Source organism: Jaculus jaculus, chromosome 11, assembly GCF_020740685.1.
Source record: "Jaculus jaculus isolate mJacJac1 chromosome 11, mJacJac1.mat.Y.cur, whole genome shotgun sequence".
Taxonomy (NCBI): Eukaryota; Metazoa; Chordata; class Mammalia; order Rodentia; family Dipodidae; genus Jaculus; species Jaculus jaculus.
Genome location: NC_059112.1, coordinates 83,688,935 through 83,716,216, shown reverse-complemented (window position 1 = coordinate 83,716,216; position 27,282 = coordinate 83,688,935). Strand labels below are relative to the sequence as shown.

The 27,282-nt window shown below is 40.6% G+C and overlaps 1 protein-coding gene across 3 annotated transcripts in view; it reads right to left on the bottom strand.

The window, feature by feature from the left end:
• The window catches only part of LOC101613300 (protein ECT2), a 57,847-nt gene extending 31,112 nt beyond the window's left edge, over positions 1-26,735 (bottom strand). Inside the window, exons 1-15 of one of the 3 annotated variants that reach the window (XM_045161752.1) lie at positions 26,701-26,735; positions 24,253-24,400; positions 23,334-23,413; positions 23,133-23,225; positions 19,938-20,120; positions 17,165-17,254; positions 16,256-16,363; positions 14,825-14,898; positions 12,329-12,459; positions 12,085-12,200; positions 11,924-11,986; positions 8,860-9,082; positions 6,306-6,442; positions 2,996-3,115; positions 1,769-1,837 (exon numbers count right to left, since the gene is read on the bottom strand). In XM_045161752.1, coding sequence (XP_045017687.1) covers positions 1,769-1,837; positions 2,996-3,115; positions 6,306-6,442; positions 8,860-9,082; positions 11,924-11,986; positions 12,085-12,200; positions 12,329-12,459; positions 14,825-14,898; positions 16,256-16,363; positions 17,165-17,254; positions 19,938-20,120; positions 23,133-23,225; positions 23,334-23,413; positions 24,253-24,382 — 1,617 coding nt within the window. In that variant the 5' untranslated portion in view covers positions 24,383-24,400; positions 26,701-26,735. Of the gene's footprint in view, positions 1-1,768; positions 1,838-2,995; positions 3,116-6,305; positions 6,443-8,859; positions 9,083-11,923; positions 11,987-12,084; positions 12,201-12,328; positions 12,460-14,824; positions 14,899-16,255; positions 16,364-17,164; positions 17,255-19,937; positions 20,121-23,132; positions 23,240-23,333; positions 23,414-24,252; positions 24,401-26,700 lie in introns of those variants that run through there. The other 2 variants (XM_045161753.1, XM_045161754.1) reach the window with 2 other exon arrangements.
• Positions 26,736-27,282: the final 547 nt, after the last annotated feature.

Sequence of the window (27,282 nt, the reverse complement as noted above, 5' to 3'; positions counted from 1 at the left end):
TATCTCCTATTTACAGTAATTCATAAAAATGATTTGTCTTTTTTTTTATTAGCTTTTTTCAGATAAAGTATCACTTTGTCACCCAGACTGCCCTCACCATCAAAGAAATTATCCTGCCTCAGCCTCCTGGGTGCTGGGGTTATAGACATTGTACCCACCCCTGGGACAAACTGAATGTTTTCTAACTATGGTCTTTGGGAGAACAGGATCTTGCTAGGTAGTTCATACTGGCCTCAAACTCATAATCCTCCTGCCTCAACTTCAAGTGCTGGAACTGTAACAATTAGAAATTTACTCCCAAGTAATAACATAAAAATCATATAAGCACTATGATTCCAGTAATAATGTATTTTGATCACATCCACCTCCCACTGCCCTTTCTTGCTCCCTTCCCTCTGTCAGTGATTCTTTTCTAATTCCTCACTACTTCTACTTTCACGCCTTGTTTTTTGTTACCCAAGTTTAATAAGGGTTGTTGACATGCACTAGAGCTTGTTTACAGAATAGCTGCTTCTATTTACCAGGGAAGAAATGCCTCTTCCAGTAACTGCCTATAAACCCTCATTGGGAAATGGGATACCATGGGCCCGCCACCATCTAACTTGTGTGGATTTTGGGACAACACCCAGCTTGTTTTTTAAGGTAGAGGAAAGGGGGCTTGCTAGATACTGAGCCCAGAGCCTGGCGCACGACAGTCAAACACTCTTGCACTCCACTCTTAGCCCCACACCACGCCCCTTCCCACTACACAAGTTCCCATACATGCTGGGCAAGCACCCTATACCATCGAGCTACACCCTCAGCTATGGGCTATTTGTGGTTTTATCCTAAAAGACAAAGGGCAATTCATTAGAAACCCTTAGAACAGGCATACTAGCAAAAAATGGTGCCAAGTAAGAAATAATTAAAACTTATTTATACAAAGTTTCAAAACAAAATCATTAAGATGTTGCCACTTGTAAAGAACAAAAACTTTGATTATCTGTAAAACCACTATACTAGTGTAACAATAGTATGTTGTTTTTTGCTTTGTTTTGCTTTGAGGTAGGGTCTCACTCTAGCCCAGGCTGACCTGGAACTGACACTGTAGTACCAGGCTGGCCTCAAACTCACAGCAATCCTCCTACCTTTGCCTCCCAAGAATTGGGATTAAAGGCATGCACCACCCAGCCCGGGCAATTAGAATTTTTCTTTTCTTTTTTCTTTTCTTTTCTTAGTTTTAGAGAGAGAGAAAGAGAAAATTGGCATGCCAGACCTCAGCCACTGAAATGGAACTCCAGGTGCCTGCACCACTTAGTGGGCATGTGTGACCCTGTGCCTGTCTCACCTGTGTGAGTCTGGCTTACGCGGGATCTATAGCGTCAAACATGGGTCCTTAGGTTTCATAAGCTAGTGCCTTAACCGCTAAGCCATCTCTCCAGCCCCAATTACTATTTTTCTAACGATGACTTTTAGTTAAATTGTGTCTGAACAGTTTCAAAACTCAATAACACTTCCAGTATAATTTATCAAAAAGAAAAAAATCAAATTTTAAAAATCTGTTACATTTAAACAAGTACATTTTCTTCCCTATCAGTTTTTTGTTTTGTTTTGTTTTGTTTTGGTGGTTTTGTTTTGTTTTGGTGGTTTTTTTCGAGGTATGGTCTCACTCTAGCTCAAGCTGGCCTGAAATCCACTATGTAGTCTCAGGGTGGCCTCGAATTCCCTTATAAGTTTTGATGAAATGCTACCTTAATCTAAAATTATAGAATAGAAATCAAATACTTACATATTTAAGAAAGATATCACCAATGCTTTTGCTCTCATCCCAATTAACAATAAGGTCTTCAAGATCATCCTGGAACGGCACAAATTGAGACATTTAAACTTAAACTTGACAGCTCCTTATACATCTTTTCAAATTTCTAAGAGTCTTTGGGAAAAGGCATTTTATGAAGTGTCGTAATTTGATGTGCTAATTCCTTGTCTCCTCAACTCGGAATCAATTTGTCTACAAAGAAAATACCCTTTGTAAAATAATTGAGAAAATCTAAATAGCATCAAGTCAGTAAGAGTAAGTCTAACGTCCCATCATGACGTGAGATCTTGTCATTAACTATAAAGCAGACTGGCATTATTAATTATGAAAAAAATTACTTTTAATCCTGCTGCTGAAGCCTCTCATTTAACACCAGTCATTAAAAATTATAATCTATAGCAGGGAGAACAAATTTTACTTAAAGGGACAGATGGTAAATATCCCAAGGCCATATGGCTCCTGTCACAATCACTCAGTTCCGCAAAGCTGAGGCAAGCACAGACAAAGTGCAGGATGAACGGGCCCGTGCGCTAACGAGACTACAGACCAAGGAGGAGGCTGGAATCCACCTCGGAACCACTATTTGCTAATCCTTAGTTTGTAAAATTCTTCAGTCTTTCTAAAACTTTATTTATTTGTTAAAAAATTGAAGATACTTGAAAGCTATAAGCCAAGAGTCCCAGCACTCAAGAGGCTGAGGCAGCAAGTCGGACATGAAAGCCAGCCTATAAGATAGGTAAGTTTTAAGTACAAACCTTATATAGCTAAATGGAAATAATACCTGAAATGCCATAATAAACAAGCGCAATAAACAAAAATATAGGGCTGGAGAGATGGCTAAGCAGTTAAGGCACATGCCTGTGAAGCCTAAGGACTTAGGTTCGATTCTCCAGGACCCACGTATGTCAGATACACATGGTGGCACATGCATCCAGAGTTTGTTTGCAGTGGCTAGAGGCCCTGGCATGCCGGTTCTCTCTCTCTCTCTCTCTCTCTCTCTCAATGTCTCTACTAAATAAATAAATAAAAATAAATCTTAAAAGAAAAGTAGTTGGGCATGGTGTTGCATGCCCTTAATCTCAACACTCAGAAGGCAGTGGTAGGAGGATCACTATTAGGTCCAGCCTGGGCTAGAGTAAGACCATACCTCAAAAAACAAAACAAAAAAATGCTACCAACTAACACATATAAATCTACCTTTATCTTTGTATGCACATCAAAGATGTCAGGTATGCTCCCAAAAATTGTCTTAATCTCTTCTGATGCAAGGATAGGCCCACCACGTTGTCCTTCTTCTTCCAGTGGCACCTGAAATAACTGAATGAGGAAAAAAACTAGTTTATGTAAACCGCGTAAAAAAAAAAAACAGCTAAAATATAGTGATAAAAGATGAGCCGGTCATGGTGGTGGGCGTCTTTAATCCCAGCCCTCGGACGTAGAGGTAGGAGGATCGCCGAGAGTTTGAGGCCATCCTGAGACTACCTAGTGAAAAAACAAAAAGATGTTGACATCAGGAAAAATACTTTCCTTCAATTTGATAACTTTTTTTCTCATAACATTTTCCATTCCATTCATATACTGGTACTTTGTGCTTGCTCTTGGACACATACATGTATACACATGCATATATATATATGTACATATACACCTATACCCTTTAACATAAAAGGTTAATCTTACAATTAGAAGCTAACAAAAAGTTGAACACAGTATAACAGATTCTTATGGCTTACAGTTAAATCACTAGAACTAATGGGAGAGTAATTCCTGCTTTTTTGTTTTACATTGAAAAAAACAATAAGCTTTCCAGATACATGCTTTTAAGAGAAATACTAAATGTTTTAGAAATGGTAACATAGAAACTTGGATAGGGAAAGAAGCTAGAGACCAGGCATGGTGGCCTTTATTCGTAGCACTCAGGAGGCAGCAGTAGAAGATCACCATGAGCTCGGGGCCACCCTGAGACTACACTGTGAATTCCAGGTCAGTCTGGGCTAGAGTGAGACCCTGCCTAAAAAAAAAAAGAAGATAAAAACTCCAAGAACTAATAATAAACATGTTTAACACAGCTACAGGATACAAGGACAGCAAAAGACACACACACACACACACTATATTCCTATAAAGTTGCAAACAAAACTTAAAAAGCACTAGCATTTTTTTTTCTTTGGGAGCGGGGAGGATGTAGTATATGAACATAAGTACTATCAGGCCCAGTACTCAGGCTGACCTGGAATTCACTATGGAGTCTCAGGGTGGCCTCCAACTCACGGCGATCCTCCTACCTCTGCCTCCCAAGGGCTAGGATTAAAGGCGTGCTTCACCATGCCTGGCTCTATTTACTTTTAAGTTGGTAAAGTTTACTCTACTTGTAGAAATGTAAGGCATGTGCATGTGTGTTTTGGAAAGCACAAGCAACTGTAGAACCTTAGGGTTTTTTTTGGTTTTTATTGTTGTTGTTTCTACTTTATTGCTCAAGCATGGGACTTGAGGTGCACCTGGACCTTCAGCAACACGCAGAGAAGTGGCCAGGGGGAAGGGGTGGAGACACAACCTGGCTGAGAAAGGTTTTTGATGTACATTTTGGCGCTGGAGATTAAACCCAGGGGCTTCCTAAATGCTACAAATGCAACTATAACCGCACTACATGCCTTTACTACACAACCCTAACGACTTAAACCCTGCACACTTCTTTACTTTATACTATTTCTTTCACTTGCTAAAGCAAATTTTTTTCCAAGGGTGTCACAATAATGCTCTATATAGCTCTCTCTGAACAATGAATTTCTGTCTACTCCTTGATGTCTTCTTAAGTCCTCTGGTGTAGAGATTTATTAGAAATGTTTTTCATCAGAAATACTTTCATAGTGTTGTGTTTGGATTCTTTAGAGTGGACCTTATACTATGTACCCCAGCCTGGCGTTGAATTCACAAACCTCCTACCCCAGCATTCGGAGCACTGACATTCCAAATGTGTACTCCCAGTTCAAAGTGCATTGTACTATAAGTAAGCAATAAGCTAAACATTGATTTAGAGTGAACATCTATTTGACATATCATATGAAAAAACTACTGAAAAAAATTACTAATATCAGCCCTACTGAGTTTTGTAACTGTTAGAAAATCATTTTGCATATATGTGCAATAATAAAGCAATGACTGGAACACATACTTTCAGAAAATCCTGTTACTTCTAAGCCAGGCATGGTGGCACACGCCTTTAATCCCAGCACTCAGGAGGCAGAAGTAGGAGGATCGCCACACATTCTAGGCCATAGTGAATTCCAGGCCAGCCTGAGCTGGAATGAGACCCTACCTTGAAAAACCAAAAAGAAAAAAGAAAATCCTGTCACTTCTAAATAAAAGGAATAAATGAGAATATTGTCCAAGTAAAAAGGAGTACTTGTGCCAATCCCAACCAAAAACATACAAGTGAAATTGGGAAGTCACAACAAAAAAATATATAGGCACAATTTCCTGGTAGTAATAAACACAAAACACATTGCTATAACCACAAACTTGCACAGGGGCTATCACAACCTTATAGAAAAAGTCTTTCTGTCAGGCATGGTAATGCATGCGTTTAATCTCAGCACTTGGGAGGCAGAGGTACAAGGATCACTGTGAGTTCAAGGCCAGCATGAGACTCTGTAGTGAATTCCAAGTCAGCCTGGGCAAGAGCGAGACCCTACCTCAAAAACAAAAACAACAAAAAAGGAAGAAGTCTTTTCAGAGTGCCACTTGAAAATATTTCATGCAACCCCCCCCCCCCCCCCACCGAGTGTGGTGGCACATACTTGTCATCCAGATCTTGGGAGGCAAAGAAAAAGTGATTAAAAGCTTAAGGCCAACCTGGGCTATATAACAAGTGCCAGGACAACCAGGGTTACATATTATGACCTTGTCTCAAAAAAAATAAGTAAGGGCTCAGGAGATGACTCAGAGGTTAAAGACACTTGCTTTGAAAGCCTGTCAACCTGGGTTTGATTGCCCAACACCCACACAGAGCCAGATACAAAAAGTAGCTCAAGCATCTGGAATTATTCTGAGGTGGCAGGAGATCCTGGCACATCCACACACACATATACGGGTACACATGTGCAAATAAATAAAATTTTTAAACAAAAATAAAATAAACAGCACAATACCTTTCTTTATTATGAACTTTACTGTATGAACATATTGATATTGGTCATACTGGCATCGAGTTACCCTCTATGTTCCCTCCTCCCCTCCTCCATTCCACTGAGGGACCTCCTCAGTGGGGTTATTGGCATTCACTGTGGGGTCATGAATGCCTTAGTGTGTGGGGTCATGAATGCCTTAGTGTGTGGGGTGAGGGGGACAGTGACTCAGGCTACTCCTCACCTTGTGACCCTTACAATCTTTTTGCCCTTTCTTTCACAATGGTCTCTGAGACTTGGATGGGTGTGTTTTAACTTTAAAACAATGCAACACAAAAATAAAAGAAAAAAGGAAATCCTTTTACAACAAAAGTCAAACTTACTTGAATAATTGTTGCCAGTATATTAACATAATTACTTTCAGTTTGATAGAGCTCTTTTGCAACTTGCCACCTGGCTGACTGCTTTGAAGGAATTGGGGTTGAATTTCTAGAAGACTTAGTACAAGATTTAGGTGTTTCTGGAAATATAAAAAGGAAAAATGATTAATTAAAGGCCGGATCTATGCACAAAACATTATACATAATTAACCAAAAAAGGAGGTGACCCAGGTGAGGTGGCTCACTCCTTTAATCCCAGCACTTATGAAACAGAGGTAGGATCACATCATGTCATATCATGTGAGTTCAAGGCCAGTCTACAGAATGAGTTCCAGGCCAGCTGAGATACAGTGAGACCCTCTGGCTCAAAGAACCAAAAAAGAAAGAAAAAAAAAAAAAAATCACTGATTCTGAGCTGACAATTGTAGCTTAGTGGTAGAGTACTTGCTCTGCATATATTGGATCCTGGGTTCAATTCCTAGCACTACAAGAAAGAAACGTCCCTATATTTTGGGAAATAACTAAAATGCAAAGTAATATGCTACAAGCTGTTTTAAAGAGGAAGTTTGTTATGATTACACTATTACAATAATATATGTTTACATTATTATAATTGGGCTATATCAAGGAAGCCTCTCTAACTATAAAAATGATCCCTTAAAATATAGTCCTAAGAAAGCCACTCTTAAGATAAAAATCAATATTCTGCTGAGCGTGGTGGTGCACGTCTTTAATCCCAACATTCGGGATGCAGAGGTAGGAGGATCGTTGGGAGTTTGAGGTCACCCTGAGACTACATAGTGAATTCCAGGTCAGCCTGAGCTAGCGTGAGACCCTACCTCACAAAAACAAAAACAAATATTCTGCCAGGTGTGGCGGTGCACGCCTTTACGCCTTTAACCCCAGCACTAGGGAGGCAAGAGGAAGTAGGAGAATCACTCTTAGTTCCAGGCCAACCTGGGACTGCAGAGTGAGAGACTGGGCATTCTAGGCCAGACTGAAGACACCCTACATTGAGAGAAATAACAAAGAAAAAAATCATATATCTTAACAAAATATAAAACATCCAGTCCAACCCAAATTTGAAGGAGGCATTAGTATGTTTTATACAATATCATGAAAGAAAATTAAGAAAACATTAACAGCTTAAAATACATTTTCTTTATCAATATGATTAGAATACTTCAGCATTACATGCAGAATCTCCCAATAGCAAGTTTTTCAATAAAAAATGCATAACACAGAAATGTGACATGAAAAAATACATGATTAATATTCCTAACCTTTCACTTTTACTAAAAATTTTTATGTTAAAACAATCATGTGTACTATGAAGCTATAAAATGGTTATGAAAGATGATATTACTTCAAAGTAATTGCCCACTTGCTGTACATTATTATACTCACCAGTCCCATAAGAATGCCATTACTACATTCTTTGATATAGGGAAAAACAGACAGAATGCCCTAACTTAAATTATGCTGTGTCTGTACAGGGGATTGATTCTACTTTCTAAGAGTACTTTTTGGCATAATAGTACAGCCATCATGTCTAATGGTTCCCTTTCATTTCTTCTCTCATAAACTGCAGATTAAAGCCTTGGATATTTATAATAAGTTCTCATCACCTCAGTCTTTGTTCATTACAATTTTGGATTCAAGATGGGCCTCATGGCTCAAGCCTACAATCCCAGCTACTTTTGAGACAGAGGATCACAAGTTTAAGGCCAGCTTGGGCTAGAAACAGAATGATTATGGAAGCAGTAAATTCTCAGATCAACATTATCTAACCATGATCACTCTCCCAAGCAACTGGCTAACGTATTCAAAAGGCCTACTGGATGTTATCACCCTAAAATAACATGAACTTACCTAAAACTACACTCTTTTTCAAAATATAAGTATCAGTTATGCCAATGAAAACTTTGAATCCCAGAATTTGGAAGGTAGGGACAAGAGGATCCAGAGTTCAAGGTAACCTGACCCTATAGGAGACACTGTCAAATAGCTATCACTGCGGCTGGAGGGGTGGCTTAGCAGTTAAGGCACTTGCCTATGAAGTCTAAAGACCCAGTTCAATTCCCAAGAATTCATATAATGCACAAGCACATGGTGGCACATGTGCCTGGCGTTCATTTGCAGTGGCTAGAGGCCCTGGTGCGCCTATTCTCCTCCCCCCCAAATAAAGTAAAAATAGCTGTCACTCTCTAGCTGTGACCATGAGTACGTTACTTCTTTGTACCTCAATTCAGTCATCTGTACAAAAGAGACCATGAAACCTATCACAAACACATAAAATACATATAGCATTAAGCAAGCAGTGAGCAGTCACTCCACGGAAGCATTATTTTCACTTTGAAAGACTTTCTCTCTTGGCTTAAGATAGGGTTTCATGTAGCCCAGGCTGACCTTAAACTCTTGACCACTCTTACCTCCACACTAGCTTACTCTTAGGAGTTAACAGAAGAGTCTTTTATTTACTGTAGTATTTACGTATATTTTCATAATCGCTCCAGTCTGCTCAATTTTAAGACTAGTTTTGTAAAATGCAAGGTACCTCCATAGTTAATGCTCGACTCAGGCGTGTTGGAGATATCCAGGAGTGATCCTATAGACAGGGAATGCTCAGCTGAAGGACGTTTGCGGGGAGGGAAAGGAGACAGGTCCGTCTCTCTCGACAGCTGAGCAAGTGTCTCTTTCAGACGGCGTCTTTTGCGGTTGCTGTTTGGGGTGCTTAGAGAAAGCAGTGACACTGACTTCTTGAGTTCGGGCGTATTTGCCTGCAATCAAAAGCACAAAATCTTTACTTCCGTATCACACAAAATTGAGATTGTGTATGAGGATGTTACAATCTTAGACTCTTGGGCAGTTCAGAAGCTTCGGTAACTAAAAGACATGAGCATAAGTAGCATCCTGACACCTAAGCTGTTTTTCGTGGCACATATTCATTTGACAGCTGCTTACTGTCTAACCTTCTAGTGGGCCACAAACCAAAGGAGGCAGGGGCCACACATTCTGCTTGCTGTCTCCCATGTGTAGGGCAGCACTGAGGTCACTACAACATCACCTGAAGAACACATGATCATTTTAAGAGCTCACTACCTAAATTAAGCACACCTAAAACTTTGTCTACTTTACATCAGCACTGGGAAGGTGGCAGAGCAGTTAAAGGTGCCTGCTTGCAAAGCCTGCCGTCCTGGGTTCAATTCCCCAGTACTGACGTAAAGCCAGATCTACAAAGTAGCACACGCATCTGGAGTTCATTTTCGGTAGCAAGAAGACCTGATATACACATGTTCTCTTTTACGTAAATAAATTTTTTTAAAAATATGTACATCAAAAACCTGAGAGAGTACAGAGAGTAAGCCAGGCATGGCAGCACAAGCCTTTAATCCCAGCACTAAGGAGCAGTTAAGAGGCTCGCTGTGAGTTCAAGGCCAGCCTGGGACTACAAAGCAAGTTCCTGGTCAGCCTGGGCTAGTGAAACCCTACCTCAAATAAATATATAAGAAGTATGCCGGGTGTGGTAGTGCACACCTTTAACCCCAGCACTCAGGAGGGATCAGTGTGAGTTTGAGGACAGCCTGCGACTAGACAGCTACAGGCAAGCCTGAGCTCGAATGAGCCCCTACCTCAAATGCTAACTAATAATAATAATAAAAGAGTACAGCATAGAGACAATATAAAGGAATAATAAATTCAAACCTTATATTCAATATTCCACTCCAAAAAAAAAAAAAAAAACTCGAGGCAAGATCTTGCCATGTAGCTCAGGCTGACCTTAGACACATGGCAATCCCTCTGCTTCAGCTGCCTGAGTATTGCGACTACAGGCATGTGCCGCCACACTCAGCTTTTCCACTCAAAATTACTAAATTCCAAACAGAAGCAAATCTTGTAGAATTCGGAAGAATGGCACTCTCTTCACTGTTCTCCAGCATGGAGGCTGGGTTTCCTTACCTACATTATTTTGATTCTAGCACCCATTTAACTATTTGCAAATATCTTCTTTATTATTATTTATTTGAGAGAAAGCAGAGAAAAGAGAGAGAGAGAATGGGCACACCAGGACCTTGAGCCACTCACTGCAAACACACTCCAGACATGTGTACCACCTTGTGCATCTGGCTTAGAAGGGTCCTGGGGAATTGAACCTGGGTCCTTTGGCTTTGAGGGCGAGAGCTTTAACTGCTAAGACATCTCCAGCCCCAACTGTATCTTTTCATTAAGGTTTAAGTTTCTAAAGAAAAGGGACTCTGAGGCCAAAAGTAAACATAACAAAGTTGCTGAAGAACGCCCTCCTCCACAACCGCCTACCACACAGGATCCTGGCGCAGGATCCATCCGCGCCTGTGTATGCCAGGTCAGGAGGCCCTTTGTGCTGGGCACCAAATCAACCTCATTAAGGCTTATGACAACAAGGAACTAGAGGAATGGGCAGGCCCCTGCAAAAATGATCAAGAGGGGAAACCCCGCAAGGTGCTTGGCTGCAGCTATGTAGTCATTAAGGACTATGGCAAGGAATCTCAGGCCAAGAATGTCATCGAAGAGTACTTCAAATGCAATAATGAACAAATAAAAATATGGCTCATTAAAATAATAATAATAATAAAGACAAAAATCAAAGAGGGACTAACTGAAAAGAAGGGGTTCAAGGGAAGGGGAGTAAGGGGCAAAAGAAATGGGAAGGGACTGTGATCAAAATACATGTATTTTGTATATTGCATTACTTACATGTATGAAAACAGTCAGTAAAAATAGGGGATGGTGGGCTGGAGAGATTGCTCAGTGCTTAAAAAAAAAGTGCTTAAAGCACTTGCCTGCAAAGCCTAATAACCCAGGTTTGATTCCCCAGCACCCATGGAAAGTCAGATGCACAGTGGCACATGCTCCTGGAGTTTGCTTGCAGTGGCTAGAGGCCCTGACATGCCTATACTTACTTTCTCTCTCTCTCCCTCTCTCTCTCTCTCTCTGCCTGCAAATAAACAAAGATGTTTTTGTTTTTTTTTTTTAAAGGGGGAGATGTTAATCTTCATAATGGTATAAGTGAAAATTAGCACAGAATGACTTATGTTAGATTAAAACAACATTGCACTCAAGTTTCATTAAAGCTACACAGACTAAGAATATTACTGGATATCCAACAGCTTGTTTAAAAAAAAACCTACATGTCTCCCCATTTGGGCTGGGGAGATGTCTCTGTAGATGAAAGAACTTGTTTGCAAAGCCTGCTGGTCTGGGTTCAATTCCCCAATATCCAGGTAAAGCTAGATGCACAAAGTGGCACATCCATCTGCAGTTCCTTTGCAGTGACAAGAGGTGCTGGTATACTTATTTTCTCTTTCTCTCTTTCCCCTCACAAGTAAGCATATTTTTTAAAAAATGTGTCCTATTAGCCAGGTATGTTAGTGTATACCTTTAATTCTCCCACTTAGGAGGCAAAGGAAGGAAGATTGTTGTGAGTTCAAGGCCAGCCTGGGACTATAGAGAGTTCCAGGACAGCCTGAGCTAGAGTGAGATCCCACCTCAAAACAAGCAAACAAAAAAATGTGTCCCATTTATACTCTCTCAAAATCTAGATATAAAAGTAGTATTACTAGAGTCAAGTTCACAGAACATACCTTCTCATACAGATACATAGTTTCTCCAGCGCGAGCATCCATCTGAATGCTTCCCCAGAACCACTAGGTGACAGACAAAGATTTTCATCAAAAATTTAAGGGTATATCATCAGATGTCAAAGTTAACATATAAACAAATCAATCCCATTCTAGTTACTTGCCTCTTGCTTGACAACATACAGGTTCTTTGGGGGTTCAAATGGAAGTTCTTTCACTGTATTCTCTTCTACTATAAGGTGAGTGCACCTTGCATCTCCAACTGGTAAGTAGTGACCTCCTGAGAGAAGAGGAACCCAAAGGAGCATGAACAAGCTAATCACTCAACCCAGAGCTACATCTCTAATAGTGCATTCATTAGGGTGTGATTAAGCAACACTGGGGAGAAAATACATAGAACTGCTTTACCTTGCATTTCAGTCATCTCTTCCATATTGGTTCTCTCTTCATCTGAAAATCCCAGGAAGCTTAAAGTGCAACCTTGAAATGGAGGAACTTTAAATTCATTTCTAAAGTCATCAACTGCTGCACAGAAATCCCTAAAAGCAAGACATACTTTTCTAAAACCAGTGTAACTTGAAGTCCATCCATTAGGTGCAGCATTACACAAATCTACAGTAATTCTCAAGTCCTACATAATGTATTTATCAAAAATATTTTACACCTAGGCCTGAAATGTCCCAACATCTTCAGCATAAAAAAACCCTGGACACCAAGCATAGTGGCACATGCCAGTAATCTCAACACTTGGGACATGTAAAGGCAGGAAGATCAGGAGGAGGAGTTCAAGGCCACCCTAGGCTATACAATGAGTTTAAGGGCAGCTTGGGCTACATGTCTGAGGGGGAAAAAAGGGGAAGATAGGCCTGGGGAAATACCTCAGCTAACAAAGTGCTTGTCTTTTGAGTCTGAGGACCTGAGTTCAAAATCAAGTACCTACATGAAATGGTAGCTGTGGCAGATCCCTAGGGCTCACTGGCCAACTGATTAGTCCAACATAATTGGTGAGCTCTAGGGTAACTAGAGACCCTGACTCAGAAGGAGGTGGGTAGCATATCTGAGGGATTCCAGAGCTTGTCCTCCTACCGCCACATACAACTACATACATTTTTTTAAAAAAGCCTCTAACATGTCCTTAAATCACCCTAAAATTAACTGAAAGACAAAATGTGCCCACAGATAACTTTCACAAGAAGATGTAAACCTTGCTATGCATTAGAATTTTTACATCATAAGACTCCTCTAGCTTTATAATGACTACTGTGCCAAGAGGCTGAAAGTTAATGGCTGGTGGATACCACTAAAATGTAACCAAACAAGAAAAAAGACTTCCAGGTAAGATGGCAACATAGTAACAATGCCAGAGCAGCCTAGGAAGGAAAACAAATATAAAAACAGCAAAATACAGTCTTCTACTGAACAGTGAAGGTGTATAAATTATCAACCACAGCAGAAAAGAGGAGAGACAGATCTTCCAGAAAGAAAAGAACCAGCGAGAATCCTGCTGAGGCACCAGCAGCCCCAGTTGCCATGCGGCTACCACAGAGCTGCAGAAGCAGAAACCAGGTGAAAGGATTTGCCACTCACAACAGCCTCCTAAAATGTCAAGTAACCTCAAGGGGAAGACAACCCTAGTTGCTTAGGAAATAAAACCACTAACCAACTGCTGGGACCTACTCCATGTAGACCAGCTGACAGAAAGCTGGAAAAAGCTATGCTGCATGCAGCTCCATGAGACAGAAGTCATCAGTAGAGATAAATAACAGTGGACACTGCAAGCCTTAAGTTTGGCCAGCCAGGCTAAGGGGTGCAAAAGTGGCATGTCTGTTATGGGGGAAACCAACCTCTAATTGAACTGAAGGCCTGCACCACAAGAGGTAATATATGCCTGATACTGAAAGCCTATGCTGGAGGAAGTCATGAACCCTAGAAGTATAATGCCTCCTGGTGTCTGATTAAATGCATATATTCTGCTCATCAGAACTGACCAGTATTAATACTACTCTCAGTTTGGGTTTGAGAAGCTTCTCTTTTCAGATGGCAGTAACCTCTGGGATGACTCAATAGGCACCATAGTGCTGAGAAGAAGTGACAAGGGAGTGCTCAGCACTGAAACATCTCTATAATACCTTCCAAGGTTCAGGGTCCCTTGTGGAAGAGGTGACAGAAAGACTCTAAGGGCCAAAGGAAGGGTAGGACTCCTTACAATGCACTCTTCCAGGAAAAAAAAAAAAAAAATGGCACTACCTACACAAGACCATCATAACAGGAGGAAAGAATGATCACATCAAAATAAAAGAGAGACTGATTGAGAAGGGTGGGGCGGGGGGGGGGAATGGAGAATGGAGCTGTGAAGGGAAGTGAGGAGTGGGAAGGAATTATCATGGCTTATTGTTTATATTGTATATATTGTTTATAATGGAAGTTGTCAATAAAAAAATTAAATAAAAAGAAACAAGAAAAAATATAATACAACCCAAATACCCAGATGTATTAAGCTATCACCTGAATTTCTTCTTCTTTTTTTTATTTTTTGACATAGGGTTCCACTCTAGCTCAGGCTGACTAGAATCTATTATGTAGCCTTAGGGTGGCCTTGAACTCATAGAGCTCCTCCTACTTCTGCCTTCCAAGTGCTGGGATTAAAAGTGTACGCCACTATGCCCTGCTATTACCTAAGAATTTTAGAATGTGATAATTGAATATATTTCACAAAGGGAAACTCAGAGATATATCAAATAGTTTTCAATTTTAATTGTTTTATAACCTATATTTTATGCCCTAAGGTATCCAAGACTACATAGTTAATTCAAGGTCAGCCTTGGCTAAAGCAAGACGCTACTTTGAAAAAAAATTACCTATGTTAAACTCATATAATGAACTAGTGAATTTCCATACACTTACTGCTCATTCCGCCTGTCCCATGCTTTGTAAATCCATTCTGGTTTCATAACTGGAGTCCCTAGGCTCACAGCAACCTAAAATATTAACATTATTACAATGAGTTTTACTTTAAACAACTGCATGCAAGGAAATTGTAAATAAGTATATACCTAATTTTAGTAGTCTTATATTCTGTTGTTACAGCAAAATGAATGGTTAAAAAAAAAACACAGAAGAACTATCTCAAACATACAACTTAACATAACTTTAAAACAAGCTCTATGGTGCCCAAACTCTTCAATTTTAAAAAAGATACATCTCTTGGGCTACAGAGATATCTTAGTGGTTAAGACACTTGCCTGGGAAGCCCAAGGATCTAGGTTTGATTCCCCAGGACCCACATAAGCCAGATGCACAAGGTGGCACATGTATTTGGAATTCTTTTCCAGTGCCTGGAGACCCTGGCCCTCTATCTGCCTCTCTCATCTTTCTTTCTTTCAAATGAATAAGTAAAACATAAAAATAAGTAAGACACATCAAGTTCTCCCACTTTAAATCTCTACATGCCTTCTTCCTTCTGTTTTCCATCGTGGAAGTACTGACCACACAGCAAGTGAGAAGGAAAGATCTAGTTTAGTCAGTACACTTTTACAACGAGTTTGAGATTTTCAGTATGATACATCATTTGCTACATAAATATAATTGAGGGAGGGTGGAAACAAATGATAAACTCCTGCTAAGTTATTCATCTATAATTTTAAACTATGATTTTACTCCTAAGAGGTGGGTACAGTGTCACACTTCTATAATCCCAGCATATGAAAGGCTAGGGCAAAATTACAATGTAAGCTTAGCATGAGCTACATGCAAAGACCCTATATGGAAAACTTTTTCCTTTTGTTTTCACAAGCTATGTCATAGAACATCTTGTGAAAATATGTCTGTTCTTATAAAGACCACTTAGGCAGGAGTGAAATACTGTTCTCACATTTCTTGACCACCCCTGTAGCAAGTGGTTACAGTGACCTTTGCTAATTCTCATTTCTCACCTGCACAATCCTATCTTTCAACACCAAACTCTAGTTTCATTGCCTCCTGGAAACCTAAGGGACCACACTTCTATTATTTAGAGTCATACTAAGCATTCAGAAAGCAACACCTTAATTTCTGACCCTCAATGAGTTGTGGGGAATAAAAAAGTAACATTAATAAATCCATACTGAGACTAGATGTGATGGCTCATATGCCTATAATCCCAGCACTACGAAGGCCTTGAGGCAGGAAGATAGCCAGAAGTTCAAAGTCAGCCTTTGAACTTCATCAGTATGGGCTATGTAATGATTTCTAGGCCAGCCTGGGCTACAGTTTAAGAACCTGTCTCAAAACAAGCAAGCGGAGCAACACACCCCAAACTAATGCTGTGTTGTAATAAAAGTCATCAAGTCTACGCACCCTGAATTTTTCTCCTTGTGTACAATTTGCCACCAAATGTGTAACTTTTGAATTGAAGTCTTTTCGAATAACTCCACCCATATGATGAACCAATGTCACCAATTTAACCTCAAAAGAAAAATGGAGCAAAATTATTCTTGGTTAAATTGAACAAAGTTTTAAACAATTTGCAATCCATTTAATATTTACTACTTCATAAAATTAACACAAGATTTTATAAAAATGTTAAATTTTATGTCTAAAAATACTTTTAAGGGTAGCTCGTCTATTGCCACAGGCTTAATTATACAGAGAAAAAAACAACCAGATCACCACAGAAAATTAAGTTAACAAACACTTGGCTTTCATACTGCCTAAATACTGTGGTTTGGCTTTGGTTGGCTGGTTTTTGTAATGAGGGGGATCAAAACCAAACCCCCAAATGAAATGTATTAATTTTTAATATTATGTCGTATCAAATCAATAGCCTTTCAACAAAATTACAGCAATACTAGTTCCAGTACATAAATAATAAATTTTAGTAAAGCTCATTAGTGCCAATATATAAACTACAATGAGGCAGAAAAGTTTCTCTATGGCAATAAGATCTTTTAAAGCTAGACTTATATAACAAAATATTACAATTTTGTAAAACAAAAGTGTCAAACAACCAACACAGATGATAATTAACAGATAGTTCAGGTAGCTACGAAACTTGTCTACTCATATGCCAGCCACCAGACAATGCATTCACAGTTTCACAAGGATCTTAAACTCTTAAGTTTAGAACCTGATATAATCATAGTATTTCTCCTTTAAGAATTTTTAAAATAAAATCATGATACCAAAACCAAAAGTAGGGAGGAGACAGTCTAAATTTATTTTGCTGGAGAACAACACTTTGACTAGAAGCGGCTTCATAATACTCACTAGTTCTTCTTTCTTCCGGAACCCAGTGAAGCACAACACTAGATTGATCATACTTGTACAATACAGTGGACGGCATGAGAATGGCAGAGGCTGAAAGATGCAATTTTCAATCTGAGTTTTCTTTTTAATAGATAATAAGAGACATCTTTCTCAAGCTAAAAATGTTTCTACTCTTGGCCATCAACTTTTCCATACCCAAGATGTACTGGCATTTCTCAATATGCAGCAAAAAATAGCACAAGTGCATACTGCAAATTCCACAGTACAACATTTCCCAGGCAGATGTGGTGGCACATGCCTGTAATCCCAGGCAGCAGAACCCTGAGTCAAGGACAGTCAGGGTTACACAGGGAGGCCCGACCTCAAAATAGAATTAAAAATTTGCATACACACACACACACACACACACTAGCATATATGAAAGACTTGTGCACTACTGCAAATGCTTCCAATTACTATTAAAGCAACTCAAAAGACATTTTATAACAAGTATTAGGTAAACATAATACATACTTTAAAAAATATGACCTCAGGGCTGGAGAGATGGCTTAGCGGTTAAGCGCTTGCCTGTGAAGCCTAAGGACCGCAGTTCGAGGCTCATTTCCCCAGGACCCACGTTAGCCAGATGCACAAGGGGGCACACGTGTCTGGAGTTCGTTTGCAATGGCTGGAAGCCCTGGCGCAGCCATTCCCTCTCTATCTGTCTCTTTCTCTCCCTCTCTCTCTGTCACTCTCAAATAAAGAAATAAAAATAAAAACAAAACAGATTTTAAAAATATGTCTTCAAGTTTTTTAATAAAGAGAGACTATTTGAGTCAACAAACTCCAGATAACATTGACATAATGACTACAAATATATTCTCATTCTGGAGACTCCAAACTTCAAAGGCCTCCAATGAGCCCATCTTTACACAGGACACCTTGACATTTCCTCTATTGGCTTTAAGAAATAAAAATTGTGTCCAGAGTGCCTAGCCATTGATTCCAGCACTCAGGAGGCTGAGGTAGGAGGGTAGCTGTGAGTTCAAGACCAGTCTGAGATTACAGAGTGAGTTCCTGGGCTAGAGTGAGACCCAACCTCAAAACAACAAAACAGCAACAACAAAAAAAGGCAAAACCCAACAAAATCAAACAACATCAAAATTCAAAATATAATTCTTACAGTGAAATGTAATGTTAAAAAAAAAAAAAAAAAACAAAGCTAGGGGCTGGGGAGACAGCTTAGCAGTTAAAGCACTTGCAAAGCCTGCTGATCCATGTTCAATTACCCAATACCGACATAAAGCCAAATGCACAAAGCGCAGCATGTATCTGGAGGTTGTCTGCGCGACCAGACACAATGGAGCACCCACATACTCTCTCTGCTTGTACATAAAGACTAAAATAAAAACAAAAAGCTCCAATTTTCCTAGTTCAAAATATGTAGTAAAGGTTAGAAATGAAAGTGTGGTATCTGTTTTGCATGGAGGAAAATAAAAGTTTATGTATGTGTATAGATTTCTGGAACCCAAGATTAAGCAAATTATCACTGCCAAGACATTTAGTGACACTATGTGTTTCTATTTACCCAGTTCTCATTGTTTACCTTTCAACAGCCTTGGATTTTTACTGCTAAAACACAGATATAATTAAAAGAATACATCAAGGCTGGAGGAATGGCTTAGCGGTTAAGGCGTTTGCCTGCAAACCAAAGGATCCAGGTTCGATTCCACAGGACCCACGTTAGCCAGATGCACAAGAGGCGCAAGCGTCTCGAGTTCATTTGCAGTGGCTAGAGGCCCTGGCGCACCCATTCTCTCCCTCTCCCTCTCTCTCTCTCTCTCTCTCTCTCTCTCTGTCAAATAAATAAATAAATAAATATATTGGGCTGGAGAGATGGCTTAGCGGTTAAGCGCTTGTCTGTGAAGCCTAAGGACCCCGGTGCGAGGCTCGTTTCCCCAGGACCCACGTTAACCAGATGCACAAGGGGGCACACGCATCTGGAGTTCGTTTGCAGTGGCTAGAAGCCCTGGCGCGCCCATTCCCTCTCTGTCTGTCTCTTTCTCTCCCTCTCTCTCTGTCACTTTCAAATAAATAAATAAAAATGAACAAAAAAATATTAAAAATATCTTAAAAGAATACATCAGGGCCAGGCATGTTGGTTCACGCCTTTAATCATAATAGGCCAAGGTAGGAGTATTGTCATGGGTTCGAGGCCACTTTGAGACTACAGAGTGAATTCTAGGTCATGGGTTGGAGAGATGGCTGAGCAGTTTTGTGTTTACCCACAAATCCTAAGAACAAAGGTTTGACTCCCCAGTACCCACATAAGCCACATGCACAAGGTGGTACATACATTTGGAGTTTTTTTGCAATGGCTAGAGGCCTTGGCTCACCCATTCAAAAAAGAAAGTTCTGAATCAACCCTGAGCTAAAACACGACCCTACCTCAAAAAAAAAAAAAAAAAAAAAATTTAGAATATCCACTACTATTTTTCTTTGAGACAGGGTCTAACATAGCCCAGACTGGCTTCAAACACCCTGTGTGGTCAAGGATCAAGTTGAATTCCAGATCTTACCACTGAGCTTTCCCAGGGCTAGAATTACAGTAGTAAGCCACCCACACCCCAGAACTATTAATTACTCTTATTCTAAGTGATGCTCATCCCAACAGTTAACAGGATTTTCAAATTACGAACCTTCATAAAATTCACTAGTAAAAATTTAATGGTGAAAGCCTGTGTGTGTGTGTGTGTGTGTGTGTGTGTGTGTGTGTGTATGTGTGGTTTCTTACCTCTCCCTTCTGAGCACAACTGAGTATAACTGGTGGTCCAACAATTCGACAGTCAGCTTTGTGTAAGTCATCAAAGACAGACTCCTGGAAGTCCGTTACTACAAACACATTCTCATATTCTGGGGAATCCAGGCCTTCAAGTTCTTCCATTGAGTCCATCTTGACACAGGGCACTTTAATTTCCTAGATTTTTTTTAATATAGTTATAAGAAACAATTATTTTTAGACCATGAAAATTAATTCTAAACTCCAAAAAAAAAATCACTTCCATATCAACATTTTTAATATCTGAGGTTTTAAGACTGTAGAAAACCTGAGTTTTAAATCATACAATAGTCACTATTACATGTGATACTGAAAAACCACATTTCTCTACTTGCATTTTTACAAATATATACACACATTTATAAATATGTTTTACAAATATATTTTTCCTATCCCCATTAACAAATTAAGGTTTTTTTTTTTTTACTTTTCTATTTTTATTTATTTATTTGAGAGCAACAGAGAGAAAAAGAGGCAGAGAGAGAGAGACAGAGAGAGAATGGGCGTGCCAGAGCTTCTAGCCAATGTAAACGAACTCCAGATGTGTGCACACCCTTGTGCATCTGGCTAATGTGGGTCCTGGGGAGTCAAGCCTTGAACCAGGGTCCTTAGGCTTCACAGGCAAGCACTTAACCACTGAGCCATCTCTCCAGACCTCCACATTAGCGTCTTATATTCTAAAAACCAATATTAAAAGGCACAGCTGCTTGTTTATTACTTAGTGGTCTATAGATCAGCAACTATGCATATCCAGTTCTGTATCAGAATGATGGAAAAGTTTCTTCTTTATGTTTTTTAAAATATTTTATTATTTATTTATTTGACAGAGAAGGAGAGAGAGAATGGACATGCCAGGGCCTCCAGCTACTGCAAACGAACTCTAGATGCATGCGCCCCCTTGTGCATCTGGGTAACGTGGGTCCTGAAGAATCGAACCTGGGTCCTTTGGCTTTGCAGGCAAACACCTTAACTGCTAAGCCATCCCTCCAGCCCTTCTTTATGGATTTTTTTGAGACAGAGTCTCACAATGTAGATCAGGTTGGTCTGGAACTTACTATGTAGCCTATATTGGCCTTGAACTTATGGCAATTCTAATTATCCTGGCCTCCATTTCCTGAGTACTGGGTTTACAGGAATTAACCATAACACCCAGCTTGAAATTTTTTTTTAAGTACATATTCTGGCCAAGAAAATGATGCTATATATAGTTCTTGCTGCATAAGTTAACTATTTTCAGAAAAAAACAATACAGCACTTAATAAGATCATAAGGTCACTGTACTATACTCCTCTCTGTATGCAGCAGGAAAGAGAAAGATGCGAGCAAGGCTGCCAGCTGCAGGAGCAAATGTAGGCCACACAAAGGCAAGTCACTGTAAACGTTACACTTACGAAAACAATGAAGCCAGCATGGTGGCTCACTCCTGTAATCACAGCACTAGGTGGGCTGAGATGGACAGAATGCCCTGAGTTCAAGGCTAGCTTGGTCTACACCACTAAATTCAAGACAGCCTAGAGCACAGAGTGAGACCCTGCTCAGGAAAAAAAAAAAAAAACAATGGGTACAGGGAAAATGTCTCAGTGGTTAAAGATACTTGTTTGCAAAGCCTGCCAGCCTGAATTCAAATCCCAAGCCAACCATGGTAAGGCAGACACGAAAAGTAGCAATGCCTGGTATAAGGTCCTGACATGCACACACCCACACCTACCAGGCATAGTGATGCACGCCTATAATCCCAGCACTTGAGAGGCAGTGATAGGAGGATCCTGTGAGTTTAAGGCCACCTTGAGACTACATAGTGAATTCCAAGTCAGCCTGGGCTAGAGCAAGACCCTACCTCAAAAAACCAAAACTAAAAAAAAAATTTAAAAATAGAGCTAGGTTGGGCGTGGTGGCTCAGCACTTGGGAGGCCAGGAAGGAGGATCACTATGAGTTAACAGGCCACCCTGAGACTAGAGTGAATTCCAGGTCAGCTTGGGCTAGAGTGAAACCCTACCTTGAAAAGCAAAACAAAACAAAAAATTAAAAAATTAAAAATTTTTTAAAAAAAGGGCTGGAGAGATGGCTCAATGGTTAAGGCACTTGCCAGCAAAGCCTAACAACCCAGGTTCTATTCCCCATTATCCACGTAAAGCCATCTGGAGTTCATTTGCAGTGGCTGAAGGCCCTGGCACACCCATTCTCTCTATCTCTCTTTGCTTACAAATAAGCTTTTCAATTAAAAAAAAAAAAAAAAACAGAAAAGAAAGGATCAATAAATTACTCGGACTTTTATGCGTAAGACTAGAGTGAAACCTGGAATCCTTATGCAGAAGCCCTAGCCCAGAATGAAGAATGAAGTCTTATTTCCGAATGTCACTCCATGTGGAGACAAGAACACTGAAGAGGCAATTACAGTTAAATGAGATCTTGTGGGTGGACTCTAATCCAATGGGACTGATGTTCACGTGAGAAATTCGAACATACAAACTAAACAGCTAGCAGTGCTACACAGAAGACCATGTGGAGATGCCACAGGAAGCCTCCACAGCCAAGAAGAGGCTCCAAGGGATAAGCAATCTGCTAACTCTGAAGCTGGGCAAGCTTCCAGAACTGTCACACTATAAATTTCTGTGCTTTAAATGACCTAGTAGGTGGTATTTTGTTCTGACAGTCCTAGAAAATTAACATAGCTGAAGGCAGAGGCCTTAACTCAGTGAAATTACACTTTCCTAGCATGCACAATGTGATAGGTTAAAGCTGCCAAGATAATCATAATCTTAACAATGATGATGCAGTTGAATCAGAGAATTAGACATATTGTTCCTTCAAGAGCATCCTTATTGTTATTTATAATTTCAGAACAGCAAAAATCTAGACTAAATATAGAATTAGTGAGGAAAGAAAAGCTAAAGAATTTACAGCAAACTATCAGGTCTGTGTACAGGTTGTGACCTTTCAATTTCATAAGGAAATCCCTAAAATTTGGATTTATAAATACTATAGTTTTAGGTTTCAGAAACATTTTTTTAGAATTAGTACTAAACATTTTCTATTTGTCTGGTTCAGACTGCACAGAAATACAACTCATGTCTGATTCCAATCACCAGAATGGAGTGATTCAGTCAAGGGAGTGCAGCATGCCACATGCAATGAGATGCTTGACCTACCACATGAATAACACTTTTTATTAATTTCTCATCCGATTTCCCAGGACAACGTTCTTTTATCTTTATAACAGGGACTTCCATTATTGTAACAGTCTGTGGAAAAGAGACTTAAGTATAAGATTAAGAAAGCTGTGAAAGTATTTACACACGGATGGAAGAAAAATAGTGTTTAGAAATTAACTATTAACCACAACCCCATACCTTTAAGGCTTCCAGAAGTTCTTCTTGTTTTGCAGCTTCTTGAACCATCACCACTCTGGTTTCAACCTGAGGCATTTCTTCTGTTAAAATGCAAAGTGTTCAAATATGACTATTAGGGATTGACATCAATATAAGTAGTTCCTACTCCTCCTCTTGGCTTATCTGATAGGTTTCCCATCTTTGAGGAGCTGTAACATTCTCCAAAACTTAAACAACTTAATCCCTAGTTTGTCAGGAAAATAATCATGTATCATCTTAGAAAAAGAGAAGATTAGATGGGTTATAGCAGATATAGAAATATAAGTAAATACTCCTTCCCAGAGAAGCACTATCCTGCATGGCCTTCCTCTTCAAGCAAGTGCCTTCACCCACTGAACCATATTCCCAGCCCTGGGAAGAACAACCTTTAGGAATGACCATTTACAAAGTGGAAAGGAAGGAGCCGCTCTTTATTTAACCAGTCAGTACAGAAGAAATTCTAGCCTGACAATTTTGTAGCTAGATTGTCTTCAGGTACAGAAAAAGCAGCATCAACATTAATATGCCCCTTGTCTAAAGTTAGGAAGCATTATTCCAAATGGTGAACAGAAAATCTGCACAGAGACTAGGGAGATGTCTCAGTGGTCAAAGGCACTTGCTAGAAAAGCCTGATGGCCTGGGTTTGATTCCCCAGTACCCACATAGAGCCAAATGCATAAAGTGGCACATACATCTGGAGTTCGCTTGCAGAGGCAAGAGGCCCTGGTGAACCCATTCATATTCTCTCTCCCTCAGCAAGAAAATGTGAAAAAAAAAAAAAGGAATTGTGCATAGTAGAGACTATCATAATTTCATCTCCCAGTCCACACACAAAAGTCAAATCAATAATTTAGAATTATAATGACAATTCAGTTTTTCTTAAATCAGATAATGGGCTTACCTTCAACATTTGAAGTAGATTCAATACACAAGTTTTCCTTGGAAGTTTCAGTAACTTTAGAATCAAACATAGAAGAGTCTGCCAAGCTAGGTCTCCCAGTAGCAGACGTTAACACACTGGTGTCAGCCATTGTTCTATTCTGTGTTGACTGAAAAAAAAAAAAAAATGAGCATATGAAGCAAACAGAAAATTTGAATATAGGAAGCTAACAATCACAGAACAAAAAACAAGCATTAAGCTCTACTTTTTAATATAATAAGTTAGGTGTGGACATGTATGCCTATAACCCAAGCAACTGGGAGACAGAGGTAGAAGAATTAGATCAAGGTCACCCTCTGCTACAGACTTCAATGCCAGCTGGGCTACATGGGATTCTGTCTCAAAAATAAATAAATGAGAATCCTTCCATACCTCTGCCTTCAACTAACCATATTATCTTCCTTTTTTTTTTTTTTGGTTTTTCGAGGTAGGGTCTCACCCTAGCCCAGGCTGACCTGGAATTCACTGTGGTGTCTCAGGGTGGCCTTGAACTCATGGCAATCCTCCTACCTCTGCCTCCCAAGTGCTGGGATTAAAGGCGTGCGCCACCACGCCCGGCTATCTTCCATATTTTTATATCACCATGACACCTACCAATAACCACATCTTTACTCTTTACCTCATTTTCCACCCTCCAAATTCCTGTCAATCCCAATTGAATTAATTTTGGGACCTAATCTCTCTTCCTTAAGTCCAATGGCCATTTGATCATACACAAGAACTCCAAACAATTTTCACACCAGTTTCTTCAAAAAGCCCTCTTCAATTGGCTTTCAGGAGTACGGTCCCAAAACCAAACATGACTATAGTACTTCCTTCCCTATATGACTAAATCCCAATTACCAAACTTTACAATTCAGTCCCAGCCTACGTTTTTACATTCATTACTCCTAAGTCCACAATCCATGCTCCAATGATGAACCTCAATATTTTGTAAACCCAGATCTTCATTCAATTACTTCATAACTAGTTGTGTTTAATTGTGTTCTAACTAACTTCCAACCTTCACTTTTAATCCACTACTCATGACTCAACCTTTATGAAATTCTTAGCTCATCTATTATATAACTGGACTTTCCTATCTGCATATCCATATTAAATGACAAAACCTCTCCCCTCTGAGAGGTAAGTAGACAAACGTATGGTATAGTACCAAGGGACATAACTCTGGATGAAGAAAAAATCCTTTTTTTTTTTTTTTTTTTTTTTAGGCTACCAGGCCCTAAAAATTGAAGCAAGCAAGAAACAAAGAAAAACTTCCACAAAGGTATTGGGGGGCGGGGGCTATGGCTCAGTAAGAGTGGTTTCCCAGTGTTCTGTAGGCCCTGGGTTTGGTCCCCAGCACCACATCAACCTGGCAAGATGACACACACCTGCAATCCCAGACCTCAGGAGGTGTCCTCTCAGAAGTCTAATACCATCCTTTGCTCCCCTACTGAGTTAAGGACAGCCTGGGCTATGTGAGACTGTCTGGAGGGAGAGGGGCACATTTTCTTCAGTGGTGGAACCACTGGTAAGACGTTCATCCCAGCAACCCTAATTAGACTCAGTGGGATTCATTACTATACAGACACACATAGGACATGAAAGTAGGGCTTTGGGGAGGAGAGAATTCAGCAGGAGACAGGGGACCAAGAGAAAGTAATGGGGGGGGGTAATAACGGGATCAAAATCTATTATATACACATAGGAAACTGTCAAAAGAATAAAAAAAAAATCTTTACAAACTACATACCTTATCTCCCAATAACAGACTCAAAAACTTATGTTTAAATACTCATTTTGCTAAAAGGAAAAAAAAGATTCTTTTCCAGGGTGAATAGTAGGTATTTGGGTGATGTTGATTAACAATGCACAGTCCCTTGGACTGCAGCACGCGACAGGCGCTGTCCCACAGCGTGTATTTATTTATTTAACTCTCCAGCAGCAACCCGGAGGAGGGTCGCGGTCACCTCTCCCAGGGGTGGGTGGGTGGGTAAGGAAAGTTGCTGCTGAGGCAGCGATTTAAAGCCGATTCCCTGCTGGGGCTGCGCTAGTTAAACCACTAAACCACACACAGCTGCCTCCGGGCTTTCACAGTAGGGAGAGAGAAAAAAAAAAAATAAAAACACCCTGGAAATCCAGCTTCCTGCAAGGATCCCGGCGGGAAACCACTGCGGGCTCCGAGATAGCCCGCCGGGGCTGCAGGGGGATGGCGGCCGGCCAAAATCCCTGCCCGACAACCTCGGGGACAACGGCGATGGAGGGGATGGAGGACGCAGATGCAGGGCACGGGGACGAAGGACGGGGACCCCCTCCCCGACCCACACACACCCCCTCCCCGAGGAGGCGCTGACCGCAGGTCAGGGTCCCACAACTCCGGGGACACCCGTGTCCCCTCGCGTCCCCCACGCACACCGGAGTCCTCACCACGCTCAAGAAACAAACAAAAAAAAAAAAAAAACACCACTCCCGGGAGGTCCTCGTCGTCGTCGTCCTCGTCCTCAGGCCCGGGGTCCTCTCCTCACCGCCGCCGCCATGTCTCGCCCGTGGTGGCGGCCGCCGCCAATTCAAAAACCGGAGGCGCTCGTTCTAAAGGCCATGCCGATTGGCGGGTGATGTCAGCCTCCGTGTCATTGGCCGGAGGCCGACAGGGACGCTGATTGGTCGCGCTCAGCGCCGCGCCTTCCCCGCAGGCGCCGACGGATTGGTTACGCGTGCGTTTCAAATAAGCCAACCGGCTCTAACGTAATGACGTCAGGGGGTCTTCAGGGAAGTGCCCGGATGTGGCCGGGAGTGGGGAGCGGCGGGCGCTCTGGGAGTAGCAGGTGTTTCTGTGGCTACCGATTGTTTACTCAGTAAACAGCCCTTAGCTAGAGGAAACTTCTCTCCACCCCCAACAGCTTTAAAGAAGTAAATAAATAAGCGCCACCAAATCCTTAAGCTCTGAGTGTTTCCCGGCTTGTAGTTTTAAATATAAGCTTGCGCTTGAGCAAATTCAAAGTAGGTCAC